The 15,686-nt window shown below is 38.9% G+C and overlaps 1 protein-coding gene across 1 annotated transcript in view; it reads left to right on the top strand.

Annotated features, from left to right (window-relative positions):
* Positions 1-15,686, top strand: part of ptprja (protein tyrosine phosphatase receptor type Ja) — a 36,632-nt gene that overhangs the window by 8,086 nt on the left and 12,860 nt on the right. Inside the window, exons 2-10 of the mRNA XM_079865207.1 lie at positions 10,054-10,075; positions 10,527-10,724; positions 10,952-11,038; positions 11,795-12,043; positions 12,975-13,223; positions 13,351-13,626; positions 13,753-14,013; positions 14,534-14,785; positions 14,947-15,204. Of these exons, the coding sequence (XP_079721333.1) occupies positions 10,054-10,075; positions 10,527-10,724; positions 10,952-11,038; positions 11,795-12,043; positions 12,975-13,223; positions 13,351-13,626; positions 13,753-14,013; positions 14,534-14,785; positions 14,947-15,204 (1,852 nt within the window). The remainder of the gene's footprint in view (positions 1-10,053; positions 10,076-10,526; positions 10,725-10,951; positions 11,039-11,794; positions 12,044-12,974; positions 13,224-13,350; positions 13,627-13,752; positions 14,014-14,533; positions 14,786-14,946; positions 15,205-15,686) is intronic.

Raw genomic sequence — 15,686 nt, 5'->3', positions numbered from 1 at the left:
TCAATAGCTTTAGCATAGGCCTAATGTTTATTTCTTAGTAGTCTTTACTATTAGTCATATTCTTACAATTTATGTGTATGTTAAGTAAAGGGGGACAGTGTGTGTGTTCACAATTTTTAAGTAAACGTATAATAATATGCATATATATATATATATATAATGTAAATTGTGACAATCATAATTAATAATCGCAATTACAATTTCGAGGGAATAATCGGAAATTATGATTTTTGTCATAATCGTGCAGCCCTACGCCGAGTACAGTGTACCTGGTGGGTAATACAATCAAAACCCTTCACAGACTCAGCAGTAGGGCTGGGAGAAAAAAATCGATTCACCTAGCTGTCGCAATCTTTCTCTTACAGAATCGATATTAATTCAAATTATATAGCTTTATTTTTGCTTATAGATGAGGTTGACAGAAGTTAGTCACTTGTTTCAACAGTGGATGAAATGTGTCATTATCTATGAGTGTTAAAGTGACGTAATATCCCTTTCAAGTGGATGCATGGAAGTGACGTGAGACTGAATGCACTGAAAAACCCTCGCGCTACTCATATGCTGAGAGAGAGATAAGACAGTAGAGCTGCACGATTAAACTTTTAAAAGACTGTGATCTCGATTCAAACACCTACGCGATCTTCCATTTAGTCTGTCTATTAAACCTTTGACAAAATCATATTGCAACATTCAAATCTGCGTTGGCGCTGACCCAGACAGTGTTGTCATGAAACAACTTCACAGTCTTTTCAACCTCATAGTATCATTATTTCTGTGATACAATAGGTCAAATCATCATGGAAGTGCTGAGATAAAAGTTTAAAGTTCGAATATAAACACTGATGTCTACAGTAGCGATAAAAAGAGTAAATCAGCTTTTGATAGAAACTTGGCGCTTAAAATAACGCATTTATTGATTACATTGTATGCGATTACATTATCGCATACATCGATACACATTGACAAGTGACTGTTAAAATTATTTGTTATTGAATAATTTATTAAAGAGAATGTAGTAGGCTACTGTATGATGCTTCTGAAATAAAACTCAAAGATGTGATGAATTGTTTTTGTAAATATGACTCATCTTATACATCATGTGCAGTCTGTATAAGTGTAGGCTATGTTTTAACTTTTCCCCATGGTTTAGTGTAAAAAAAAAAAAGCAATATATTGCAATATCAAATCGCAATACTTGTAGAATCGCAATTCTTAAAAAATAAATAAATAAATCGCAATACATATCGTATCGGCACCCAAGTATCGTGATAGTACTGACTATCCACCTAGGAAAAAAAAAAAAACTAAACAGTGAGCTATTTATTTATGCTAACAGCAACACTATGTTTTCTATTGAATAGTCCCCCCCCCCACCCACCCTTAAAGCAACAACATGGAACTTTTCCTCTGCGGTCGCCCTACAGTTTGGAAGCGGAATTGTCCATTACTGCTGTCGTAAAATGATTTACGGTTACTGTATATGAAGCATGTAGGTTTTTTTTCATATGGGCAATGATAATATTATTAATCTTCCTCCTTTTATAATTTATACATATTTAGTAGACTAAACATTTTAACTCAAACATTTGCGATTTGCATGTCGATTACAATGCTCAAATCTGAACGAGAATGATAGCGATAGCATCCTAACCATCTAAAACTAACGCATGTTAGTGTTTACTAGCTACCAGATTGATAATTCGCTCATCTACTAGCTGATTCATGAAGATAAATAAATGGAGGACCAGATAGTTTCCGTAACGTAGCCAGGCAGACAACAGATTAGAAAAACTAAAGATAGTATGCAAGCAATTTACAGTTACTTACTAGTTCAACAGCATGACGGCCAAGTCAGCATCGGTCTGGTAACACTCCTCCTCCATTAGCTCCCTATGATTAGCTCACGCCAGCGAGCAAACGCTCGACCCATATTGATCCTCGTCCTGCCTTTCAGTTTATCACTCTCCCTTTTCCTCTTCCGACTCTACTCCGACAAAACCTTGGACTTCTTACGTTTCGCTGCTGCTTCAGCCATGACGAAAACAGACGCACGAAAACAAACGCGCTGGTTGGCCACATTTGAGGAAGTGGTGGGCGAAGTGACGTATGCCGTAAAGCAGTCGAATTTTGTAGTTCTTTTTGAGCGCTGGTTACTACCCGCACCGCGAAGTTACATAGTGCCAGTAAAAGCGATACAGACCCCGTCAGGCTCTGGCAGACGTCTCATTCAACCTATTGTAAGTCGATGTACTATCACAAGGGTCTTGGAAATATATTATGAAGGTTGAAAAGCTACATGTTGTTACTTTAAGTAGTTCCAAACCATTTAAGACTTTCGTTCATCTTCGAAAGAAAAACTGACATATTTTAATGAAACCTGAGAGATTTATATCCCTCCGATGAACGATTCACCAAATCTGTTCACAATTCAAAAAGTTTATCGCAAAAAACATCACCTAATCCATATGCATCGCGTAGTTTCTTCCTAGTCCTCTAAAGAAACACAATCGCTCTATATATTTTTAACAGTTTAAATTTAGACTTCTAAATCTAGTCACATTCATGTAGCATACGCACACAGCATATCTGATAAACGGAAGCTCTGAGTGAGGTGTGAGCTCATTATATTTATTGTTGTCTGTCAAATTCAATATATCATATATATCATATAGCCTATAATGGCAAGCAAGCAAGATTTTAAGCGTTGTGTTGTTCCCTGCCCCCGTTACATCACACACATCAGCTTTGTGTTGCTTGTTTGGGAGAGGAGCATGCCCAATCAGTCCTCGAGGGGGCTGACTGTGAGCATTGCGAGAAGCTGTCCGTGAGGACGCTCCGCTCCCGCCGGGCGTTCTTCAAGGAGGACGGGTCGATTCGCGCTCCCCGAGGTGCGGGTCCAGCTGCTGCCGAGGCACAGCGGCAGCTCTCATCTTGGGGTTCGCATATGGATTTAGTAGCGGGGTTTGAGACGGGCCCCGCCCTTTCTCAGCCCTTACCTGCTGAATCCAGTGCCTCTGCCCAGGAAGGAGCCCGCTCTGCGGCTTCTCCTTCCTAGGTTGAGGCACCAATGCTCTGAGTTGTTCTGAGGAACTGGATGTCGTTAGTATTGATAAAGGGGATTATGAGTCTTCGCCAGCTCATACCTCTGTTGATGAGGAGCTAATGGAGGTCTTGACTCTTGCTGTAGCGAAATTAAATATTGACTGGCCAGCAGATGAAGTTGAAACTGAATCTAGAAAGAGTCTTTTAGATGAACGATATTTGCCATCTAGATCACGACCTCCTCGTCGGGAACTCACTTTTTTTCCCAATCTCCACACCGAGGTGTCAAAATCGTGGAATAAACCAGTGTCTTTCAGAGTGCATAATCCACAAACATCTAACTATAGTAATGTTAAAGGTATATCACACTATGGTTATATGACAGTGCCTCGGGCTGAAGAGACGCTTGTGAGCCATCTCTCCCTCGAGACAGCGTCATCACTGAAAGCCCTGACGTTACCCACCAAGCCTTTAAAAGCTACATCTTCGCTGGTGGGTAAAGCGTATTCGGCAGCAGGTCAAGCCGCGGCATGCTTACACACCATGTCTATTCTCTAAGCATACCAGGCTGACCTGCTGAAGGACATGGACGATTATGAGGAAGTTAGCGCTGATGCAATTCGAGAATTGCGTCGCGCAACAGATCAATCTCTCCGGGCCACCAAGGAGACGGCCAAATCTGTGGGCCATTCTATGGCAGCCCTGGTGGCCACGGAACATCATCTGTGGTTAAATCTTTCAGATATTAAAGATAGAGATCGGTCTGTTCTTCTGGACGCGCCGCTTTCGCCTACAAGTCTGTTCGGCGACGCTATAAATTGTGTTGTCGATAGGTTTCGAGAAACGGAAAAACAATCTGCGGCGTTCCAGAGGTTTCTTCTTCGCCAGTCCAATGTCCCCGAGACTGCTGGGCGGAATATTAAATCTGAGCAGTCTCGGCCGTCTACGAGCTCTTCACAACAGCACAGAGTGCAGCAGAAACAGAGTGTCGCCGCTCGGGCTCCTGAGCCTCCACAACCTGGGGAACCTGGGTGGCGGTCGCAGTCTAAGCCTTAGGGGTAGACAGGATCTAAGGACTGTCATCTCTAAGAGAGCTTGGACTAAGAAGAAGTCCGTTTCTCTGCTGGATTATCTCCTTCTACCTTAGAGGTATATGTGGCAGCTATATCGGCATACCACACCCCTCTGGGGGGCACTTCTCTTGGGAGAGATCCTCTTACTATTCGTTTTCTCCGTGGTACATTGAGGTTGAGACTAGGGATGGGCATTTTTCAAAAATATTGTATTCGAATATTTGGGCTCATAAAAATCGAATATTCGTTTATTTAAATTATGTTTAACCAGAAAGCCGTTATTTTTTAAGTTAAGTTTGTCACCATTTCTGAACAAGCTTACAATTAGGCAATATACACATCAAGCTTACTATATATCTTAAGGTTTTCTTTTAGTTGAAAACATTAAACAATATATGTAAACAAAAAATATAAAGAACAATAACATTTGAGCTCAAGCAGCGCGAATGGAAAAAAAACGCTAATAAAGCAGACTGCGCAGTTATCGTACAGAACGTATGCTCTCGAGTCAGCATATGGTTATCGTGTTTATATTGTTTCACGTTCATGTTGAGGAAAACAATAATATCCACTTGGTCGAGTGAGAAAACGCGTTGCGCTGACAGACGTTGCAGAGACACAAAGATAACGGTTTGCTAAGCGAAGTTTCTAAAAGCACTTTGGGTTTTCTCTGTTCTTAAACCGGTCTCCCTTAACAAAACTTAAAGGAAGTATATGTCTCAAAATAATTTTTCTATCAGAAGATATCATATCTGATCACTAGCGCTACAGCTGAGTTTACCTGCAGTCGTTAATGGACAGCTGTCTTTCCTCAGTCGACTGCTATTTGGATTTCATGTGATTTCTCATTGTGGTGGTGATATTATGACAACTCAGTTTAATTAATTAATGTGATTAAAAGTACTTCCATTTTGTAATATAATTTTCATCTAAGTAATTCCAAACTTCGCGAGGCAGACGACGCTACTATGTGATCAAATAGACTACCATCCACTTGTTAAACACGCTCCACAGCGCCACCCAGTGCATTTAATTATAACTGCTAGTTAGTGATTGGGATTTATCATGGATTCACTGCATTAACGGCCAGCAAAGCAACGTAGTAAAATTCGAATAGTATTTTATTTTTTGAATAATAATTACACATCGAATATTCGAAAACTTGAATATTCGTGCACATCCCTAGTTGAGACCTGCATTGCACTCTAGAGCACCGGCTTGGGATTTGGCCATTGTACTTGAGGGTCTGGCTTTGGCTCCCTTTGAGCCCATTGAAAAGGTTTCAGAAAAGTTCCTCACTCTAAAAGCTTTATTTCTTCTCGCTATTTCTTCTATCAAGAGAATTGGAGATTTGCAAGCCTTGTCGGTTGCTCCTTCATGTTTGGAATTTGCACCTGGTATGGTGAAGGCATTTATTCACCCTAGACCGGGTTACATCCCTAAGATCCCTACTAATGTTGCGGGCCCAATAGTGCTGCAGGCCTTTTATCCTCCACCATTTAATACCCCAGATCAGGAAAAACTTAATCTGTTATGTCCCGTTCGGGCTTTAGATGCTTACGTTCACAGAGCTGCCCTGTGGCGTAAATCAGAGCAATTATTTGTCTGCTTCGGGTCACCTAAGAAAGGTTGCCCTGCATCTAAACAGGTAATGAGCAAGTGTGTAGTTGAGGATGTCTCACTTGCTTATGAAGCGGCCGGACAGCCTTCACCCTTGGCTGTTCGGGCCCATTCTACGAGGAGTATGGCTGCCTATAAGGCTTTAATTTCAGGAGTTTCTCTTCAGGATATTTGTAATGCGGCTGGTCCTCATTTGTCAGATTTTATGATCTAGACCTCTCCACTCCTGGGGCTAGGTTGCTTGCTTCTTAGTGTGCGCAAGGACTTCACACAGAACAAGCATTTGGTATTATGGCGTAGTGGGTATGGGGTTCCCACAGCGTCTCAAACGCAGCTCGAGTTCCCTTGAAAGGGAACATCTCAGGTTACGTATGTAACCCTGGTTCCCTGATAGGGAACGAGACGCTGCATTTGCCTGCCATACTTCCTGCATGCCCTGATCGACTTGCTTCAGGCTTACCAGAAGCTAGCGCGGTCTGGTTTCAGGGGTGCTTTATAGTTTCCTGGTCGATGACGTCACCCGCCTATGACGTCTCGTCTTTCCATTGGACTGATTATACACGTGCTTCACGACGCAATCACGCAGGGCATTCCCACAGCGTCTCAAACGCAGCGTCTCGTTCCCTATCAGGGAACCAGGGTTACATACGTAACCTGAGACGTTTTCTTTAAATACACTAAAATTTCACTAAAAGTATGCTTGTGTTTAGCATATTTCTTAAAAATGTAACAAAGCATATATTTATTACCAAAGTACTTGTAGTATACTTTTTAGAAATATGTTAAAAGTAATCTTTTGTTTAGCATATTTCGTAAAAGTGTAACTAAGCATATATTTATTAGCAATGTACTTGTAAACTTTTTTAGAAATATATTAGAATGCAATTCAATGTATTTTTAATGCACTTCATATAAGCATGTTGGGAATTTAAATGTATTATAAACATACTACTTGAATTTCAAGTATATTTTTAATACATTTTAATACCATGTCTTTTTCAATTTTGGAATGCATTATTGTCAATGTGTTGCTTGGAATTAATTAGTTAATACTTAATGCGACTAGAGCCTCATTTGCAGTTCACATCAGTGTGCTATCCATGCAGCTGGTTAAAATGTTTCAGCCAACAAACACATGAGTGCATTATGGACAAACATATAAGCTGTCCAAAGTTTTCAAAAAGGTGATTATAGATTAAATGTGTTTTATCTATTGTTTTTATTCATACTTAAAGGTCCTGTTCTATGTGATCCCATGTTTCAAACTTTAGTTAGTGTGTAATGTTGTTGTTAGAGTATAAATAATATCTGTAAAATTATAAAGCTCAAAGTTCAATGCCAAGCGAGATATTTTATTTAACAGAAGTTGACTACAAAAAACGGCTGGATTGGACTACACCCCTCTACATCCTGCTTTAATGATGTCACTAGAACCGTAACCTCCGCCCACAGGAACACAGGCGTATTGATGGCGAAATGTCAACAGACGTGGTTGATGTTTATCTATAATCGGATACCGCAAAAGTTTAATTCGAAGTTGTTAGTTTGCTCTGTCCATTTCACCACGGACTGTTTTTCTAACCTGGAATAATATCAAGCAGGCTTCTCTCAGCGTTTCATACTGTCGAAGGGGGCAATTTCAACTATATTCCAGCAAGCGGTAAGTAGTGATTTAATATGGAAGTAGCGATCACTCTTCACATCGTTCGTTTCTCTTAGTAGGATGAAAATAATCTTACTTAAACTGTGATTAATATACAGAAAGCGATCAAAGAACAATCCCTTTCCAATCGCCCAAGCTGCTGTCGGTGACACAGCGCGAGTTTATCTGGACACTTGCCAAAACTCGTTATGAAATCAATGACGCTGTTACACTGCACAACGAAGCTCTTACTGTATTTATATGCCTCATGTTTGCATTGGTGAAATCATTAGTGAGAGTGCAGAAACTGCGTTGCAATGATAAGATCTTTCACGCGATCAACAGACTGTCATCTGCTCAATGCTCATCACTGCAACCTTTTATGTGATGGTAATAGATCTAAATACTTAAAAAACTTCTCATGATTCGTTAATCCCGATAGCTGTAATAGTAAAAACGTATAATAGCTGTAATAGTAAAAGTTTTCCAGATAGTTCCACATGTAATGCCAGATATTTCATATGCAAGCATGTCAGCCAATCACAGCAGAGGGCGTTTACACTGAAGTCTCACAGCAGACACGCCCCTTCAAACAGAGTGTTCAAACCAGGGAATGAAATCAGGCTAGGAAATATGCCTTTTATTTCTAAATTATAACAATTTTTGATCTAAAAAACATACTAACATTATAAGGGCACCCCTGGAAACATTATAAAATAATAAAAATAATCCATGGAATGGGACCTTTAATGTTTCACGTTTTTGTTGTGGCTGGAATAAAAATAACCACAGAGAGTTCAAAGAGTAGAGAAGTATTATAGTTACCAATATGGAAGTTTGGCTGGGCAGAAAAAGAGATCATATTTCCTTTACAAATTTGACAAAAAAGATGTCCCAGATAAGCAAGCAATCATAGCCAGGCAGTGGGTGTCAATTTCATAACGGGCCAATGAAAATATTGCTCTGAGAAAGGAAAAGAGGCAGAATATAGAAATGTAAGCTTGGCATGATCTGCTTCTACATCTATATATACTCTCTACCAGTCTAAGATTGTGAATAGAATACACCTGCTCAGTCGTTATTTATATTCTCTACATTTTAATACTAAAGCCATCAACACTGTGTGAGCTAAGAAATGAATGTATGGGAAACATGTAGTGACCAAAAAGGGTTCATCAAAAGTATTGTATATTTTAGCCTATTTCCAAGTAGGCCAATTTGTCCCTAATAAAGATAATATTTTGGTTTTGCAAGGAAATTTGTGGGCCAAATGTTTTTCTACAAAATTTATTTCACATATCAGTAAACACCTTGAGTTTAAAGGGCTTTTAGGTCATGTGAAACAAATTCAGTCAATTGCGTTAATTTTCTGCCTAGTAGGCTAATGTGTATATATAGCTTATAAGCGTCTTTCTAATTTCTCAGGCCTGCTTGAGCTTTACAAAAAGCATTGGCTCAGGATGTGTATTAATAGTCTTTCTACTGTGTTAACTTCAGATTTGATTGTGTTTTGTAACATTTTATCATGATTTATTTTTTCAGGAAAATCACAATTCACAATTTTAGCATGATTTTTTTTTTTCATGCTGGTTTTACTATTTTGCAAGTGACTGAGCAGTACAGTTACTAATTTCCCTTTTTTTTTTAATGTAGCCTTACAAGGTAACAAAATATAAAAGAAAAAAGAATGACAGACCATTTAGGCCATGAGTAGGGGAAGTATCTTGTTATTAAAAATGAGAACATAAATGCACATTACAAATACAATATAATATACAAATGAAATAAACTGTACTTTTATTTTTTCACAGTAGGTGTATTTAACAGTAGTATTCAAGTAAAAAATTGAATAAACAAATGTAAAAATAAAACACTAGACATCACTGTAGTGCATACACTGATTCTTAATAAAGGTACTGAAGTTATTCAGTGAAGAGCAGTAAGTGATTTTTCTCTTTGTCTTTTGTTTATGGAAATGCAGAAATTAAATTTAAAGCTCCAATCTCCTCCCGAAAATCCTGAAAAAAGTCAGTTGGGGCCTCAGTGACTACTTCACTCAGAGAAGCTGTCAATTTCAGCTGTCAATCATGACATCACACTCCCGTTTTTATAGCATCAAATAAATAAAACCAAAAAAAACTAAAAAAAATAAAAATAATTTTACACTTTTACAAAGTTAACATTTGAACTTTTATCAGCGTGATTAAAAACTACACAAAGTGACAGAAATATATATATATATTTTTTATTATTATTTGAAGTATAATTTGAATTTGTTTGCCTCACGTCCCATAAGATTACATGGAGAGGGCGGGTTTATGAACTATACTGGGACCAGACACCTGGGGGCGATCGAAACGGTTTGGCTTCACTTTTCAGGACGTGTGCGGCACACTTGGTTGGGACGGAGGCGCCAGAACTGCAACTGATAGAATGTGCGCTGTAGCACAATACAACAATATTTCTTCAAAAGCAGACCGTGGAGACATTTTAATCGTTCATGATCAAAAATCATGTTATTGGACACCCCTAATAGATCTATATCTGAAATAGATATTGCACAATGCACTTATTCAGTAAAGTTGTGCTTTTGTTGGTTGAAACTTTAAGCCTGTTAAGCAAGCAAAATAGAAAAGTAATACATCTGATAAGTGACAATGTTGTTTTCTTTCCCAGATCCCTCATGTTTACTCTGACTGTAAGTATAATCATCTCTAAAGTCCCTTTCTTTTCTTTTCTTTTTTTTTTTTACTTAATTTTTTTTAAAGTAAAATTAAATTTCCTTTAAGGGGGGTGGGGGTGGAATTCTGTTTTAGTGTTTTAGAAATAGATCCTCTATAACAATTTATATCCATACTACCAAGTAAGGGGATGTCCTGCTTATATCAGTGCCTTGTAATTCTCTTCTTACCAGCTGCACTTGATATATTAAACAAGATATACATCTTTTCTCAACTCTCTGTGTTTAATATTTCCAAGATATAATGTTGTGTAAAGTCCTTTTCTAATAAGGAGCTCTTTTGCTATCATTTTACAGACTAGATAAATGAGACCAATAAGTTTTAAGCTTAAACCCCTCAATCTGATTTGCAACATCAAATAATGTGGGACATTTACCGACTGTACACTGGTTTTGTGTCTTTATTTAGGTTCACTGTGCCAATACAAGATAAACCCCACAACTTCAGAAATCACTATGTTTGTAGGATACGGCTCCCTTTGTAGTGTGCAGAACGCCAGCATTACAAACACTCCGAATAGCATCATAGTGACTGGACTGCAGCCTGGAAACACATATTTCTTTAAAATCAACTGCTCAGAAGTGTGCTGTGGAAACTTCTCCACCAGTAAGTCTTTACTACTTCTAAATAACAATTGATAAGGTGTAAATGTTTTTAGTGGTTTGAGTGGTTTTGAGCAATGAGGTCACTGTTGTTCAGAAAGGAGAATTATTAAGAAAACGATATTTCTGCCTTTTTCACTCTCGTTTACATTCACCATATCACTCTTTCATGCACTTTGTCTCATTCTTTCATTCACTCACACTCTCAATATTTCTCTACTTGCATAACAGATGCCTCCATCACGCAACTCAACTCCACCACAATATATCTGAACGAGACGGGCCAGTTATCATTGACCAATCGATCTTTTACTCTGTGTAAGTCCCACCCAATCACAATCGCAAATGCATCAATAACATAAAATGAAAATACATTTTTAGACAGCTGTAAGATATAACGCTAATATTTTTATACAGCAGCAGCTTTGTTTAATACGAGTAAAACATGAATGATTAAAGGAAATTCTGTCATCATGTACTCACATTGTTCCAAACTCAAATGACTTTCCTTTATATGACTGATAAGACCAGTCTTTCAAGTTCTAGAAAGGACATAAAAGCACCCCCAGGTGAGAAAGAGTACTATTAAATGTATTAAAAATGTACTTGAGTATGTTTTTAATACAATACAAATATACTATAATGCATGTTTAATACATTTAACAGTACGTATTTTTCACCTGGGCCATATTACTCGGGGCTCTGTGTTCCAAGTCTTCTAATATGATACAGTATTATAGCTTTGTGTGAGGACTCAATGGAAACTTTGATGCAGCTCTCACATCTTATTTGTGCATAAACATTTCCAAATATTGTGCATGAAGATGGTTATGACATAACTGATGCCAAAATTGATTGGTTCTTGCATGTGACATCCCTGAAATTAAATGCACAAATGAAATTTAAAAGTTTTTTTCTTTTTGAAGCTCGAAAGCCTTTGGTCACAACCACTTTCATTGTATGAAACATCTGTTTTATCATGAGAGTAAATTATGACAGAATTTTCATTTTTGGGTGTGCTTGTTGACTTTCTTGCACTCACACAGGCCCACATCCGCTCTCTTGCACTTACAGGCCCAGACCCTGTTAGTAACGTGTCTGTGTACTCCATCACTGTGAGCTCAGTGAACCTGAGTTGGATACTTCTAAATGGCATTAGCCCGTATTATAGAGTAGCTTGGGATTCAAACCTGGTCACTACTAACCAAACCTCCATGCAAATCTTACATCTTGCACCTGGCACCAAATACACCTTCAAAGTCACCTCGGTGGCCTCTGATAACCGCACTAGGGGGTGTGCTGCTGAGATATCTCAAAACACAAGTAAGTACTGTAGGCAGAAGAGAATAGGGGGTTTAAAGGTGTCTCTATTGTATTGTGGAGTAAATCTATCTAAGGTTTGTGTGTAGATGCCAATGGCTGTGAAATGTACTCCACCAACTGTCCAAAGTTTCACTCATGTTTATGCTAATAACTTTTGAACCACAAGGGCTATAAACAAAATTATTTTTTCCTCTGATTCCTGAGCTCATGGCAATTCGATTGCACTCTATGACGTCACTTTTTCGAACTCCTCCTAGGCCGTTGCTCCTATTTCCACGAAAATTGAATCAGATCATCTTCAGACCATGCCGACAAAAAGTTATGGAATTCGTGTTGATTCGTCAAACCGTTTTCGTATACCGCAGCAGCAAAGTTGAGGCATGATGCCAAAAGGACTATTCAGGCTTTATCTCTGCAATGCCTTGACATATTGACACCAAACTTTGTATGTGTCATTGTCACTTCACTCTGACCTCATCACATCAGTTTTGTAACTGCTACACCTATTGGTCGAAAGTAATAATCCATTAAATCATATTCTGAATGACTTTTTATGATTTTTCAGCCATTTCGCCTAAAATCCTCTCTAAATGTCTTTAATTGCTCATTGTTGCAGTTGGTCTGACACCTTCAGCCATGTTGGCATGTACTGTCATCTGCTTGCGCTTGGCCCCGATAATTGCTGCTTGCAGCTATATTTATTATTATTATTATGCATGTTAAAACCATGATGAATTTTTTTTTCAGGATTCCTTAATAAATATATAATAAAAAATAAATATTTTGTAACATTATAAATGTCTTAACTGATACTTTTGATCAATTTAATGCATTGTTCCTGAATAAATATATACATTTCTTCTTAAACTGACCCCAAACTTTTGAACGGTAGTGTATGTATGTTAATGAAGGTTTGTTTACCCGTGTTCAGGTCCAGCACAAGTAGAGAATATCACTGTGCTGAATTCCAGTAACAGCAGTTTGACCGTGGTTTGGGCAGCTCCTCTCGGTCATGTGGACTCGTATGAGGTGAGTGTGTCCGGTGCTGAGCTGAAGACCATCACTGTCTTCAACTCTACAGTAATCGGTAACCTCACAGCAGGACGTGTTTACAACCTCACTGTCACCTCCATCAGTGGAGTCCTGAGGAACAGCTCTAACATATTGCTGGCTGCCACTAGTGAGTCAGAAAAGCTTCACACACTCTCCATCTCGTCACCAGAACATCAAACAAAACCTTAATTCATTTATTACATCTGCAGGTCCATTTATAATGTGTGTGTGTGTGTGTGATATTTTCCCCTCAGAGCCTAACCCGCCAGCAGCTCTCAGCGTGAGCGGTCAGACTAATGTATCAATTTCTTTGCTGTGGTCGAAACCCTTATCAATGGATGGATTGACTGTGTCCTATGAAGTGTCGTATAGATCCAGTTCTTCAGGGGTCAACCTGACTTCGATTCAAACCACCTCTTTAAACACGACGCTCACAAATTTATTACCGGGCAGTCAGTATGACATCACTGCAGTCACCATAGGGGTAAAAGATCTCAAGAGCTCTGGTGTAAATCTCATCGCATATACAGGTACTGTACAGCACACTGCATTTAACTTAAGCTGTTGATAGTGTAAACTAAAAATGAACACCACAATTAGGTTTACAGTATATTTACTATGTGTGTGGTTGTTTAAGTGTGTTTGTGTTTCCACAGTTCCTAATACAGTGCAAAATCTGGTGGTTTCCGCTGTCAGCACCAATTCAGTCAATCTGACGTGGCTTCCCCCTAATGGGAACTTAAGCCTGTTCTCCTATAGTATTAGCATCTCTTCACCCGATCAGACTCTCAATACCACGTCCAACAATTATCAGATTACTCAGTTGCAGCCTGGGACTCAGTATAATTGCAGCATCAGAACACTCATAATAGCTGCCAGCATATCTGGACCCTCACAGTTCATACAGTGTAATACCAGTGAGTCTAAATACTACACATCGCTCTCTAAACTGTAGATGTGTAATATACTCTTGTGTAATGATGTTGTCTTGTCCTAATGAGGTTTTCAGACAACGAATGGGCATTTTGCATTATGCGTTAATGTTAACATTGGCACATATTTCCTACCAAATGGACTAGCGCCATATTTTATCCTTTTTGGCATAAATGAGACTGAGGGATAGAAGTACAGTGTGTTCAAAGGATTGTACAGTTGTTTAACATGTCAGCTGTTCAGCTGACAAAATACCATTTCAAAAGACAAAAGCTCCCTGAAACCAGTTTAAAGGTTGTGAGTTGTGACAATTCCATGTGATCTAAGACCTTTATTTAGTGCGCTGCATGTCATTTGTAAAGGCTGTACGTCTACCCCTCAGAGCATTGTTTTCATTCATGTTAAATTCAGTATGGCTTCTAAGGTCTTTAGTCTTTGCTTACTCAAATTCACACACATGAATATGTCTAGTGCAGAAATATAATTGTGTGCATTTTCTTTCAGAGCCGCTGTCAGTGACTAATTTAACTGCCTCTCCTTTGGGCACCACTGCGATGAGCCTGTCCTGGTCTTATCAGAGTAACAACCAATCTTTATATCTGTACAATGTGAGTGTAAATGGGGAACGATGGATACAGAGTAACAGTGAGACCATGAATGTCTCTGACCTGATCCCCGGGAACAACTACACCTTTACTGTGCGAACTGTAGTAAACGGCATGATCTCTGAACCTGTAGCCATCTCTGCATTCACAGGTATTACAATTCACACATTTCTCAAACACGTCTCTTATACTACACACCACATGGCAGTAAAACTACTAGATGTATGTAAAGATGTATTTATTCCACACATTTTTACAGGACATGTTGATTAGTAACCCTCTTTCTCCTCCTCTCTTATTATGTGTTATCAGTTCTTGGGAAAGCGTCCAATATTTCTGCAGTAGGCAGTACTCAGAGTATGAGAGTGGATTGGAGACCGCCTGCTGGTATTGTGAGTCTCTACAACGTCAAAATCCTGCTAAACGGAACTGTTTTAAAGGCCGAGAACCGAACGAATGAGACTAACGTGGTGTTCTCAGACCTGCTGCCTGGAACTCTGTACTTGGTCATTGTGACAAGCATCAGTGGACCCATAAAACAGGACAGCGATAGTGTGTTAAATGCCACCTGTAAGACCCTTCACACATTCTGAAATAAACACTGAGTTACTCATGTACAAGCACTTAAAGGAGAATTCCGGTCAATTTGAACATTGAGCTCATTTTTTTGTAAATTTGGAGTGCTGTCAGTACAGAGAACAACAACAAAAATCGGTGTTGCCTACACCGTGTTATCCTCTTTTTAAAATTTGCACCCTGTTGACTTCAATGGGGCAAGTTTTAAACCTGCTTTTAGCCTCTTAACATCCTTGATGTGTCATTACAAGTGCACAGGTCATGTGAGTGATTCCTTCGGAGTGAACGCGGGTCAATCTGACTGCAGTAGATGTGAAAGATATTAATAAAAATGATATTTATTTAGCCAGCGCTCATACCTGTATTTACATCCTGTTTTCGGTTGAAGTCCACAGTAGTCGATTGTCGAGTTCACGCGCATGATCATAGGTACTAAACCAATGCGCGTGAACTCGACAATCGATTACTATGGACTT

The sequence above is a fragment of the Squalius cephalus genome (genome assembly GCF_949319135.1).
Source record: "Squalius cephalus genome assembly, chromosome: 3".
Taxonomy (NCBI): Eukaryota; Metazoa; Chordata; class Actinopteri; order Cypriniformes; family Leuciscidae; genus Squalius; species Squalius cephalus.
The sequence above is the reverse complement of the archived record's forward strand: the minus strand, read 5'-3'. Positions and strand labels throughout refer to the sequence as shown.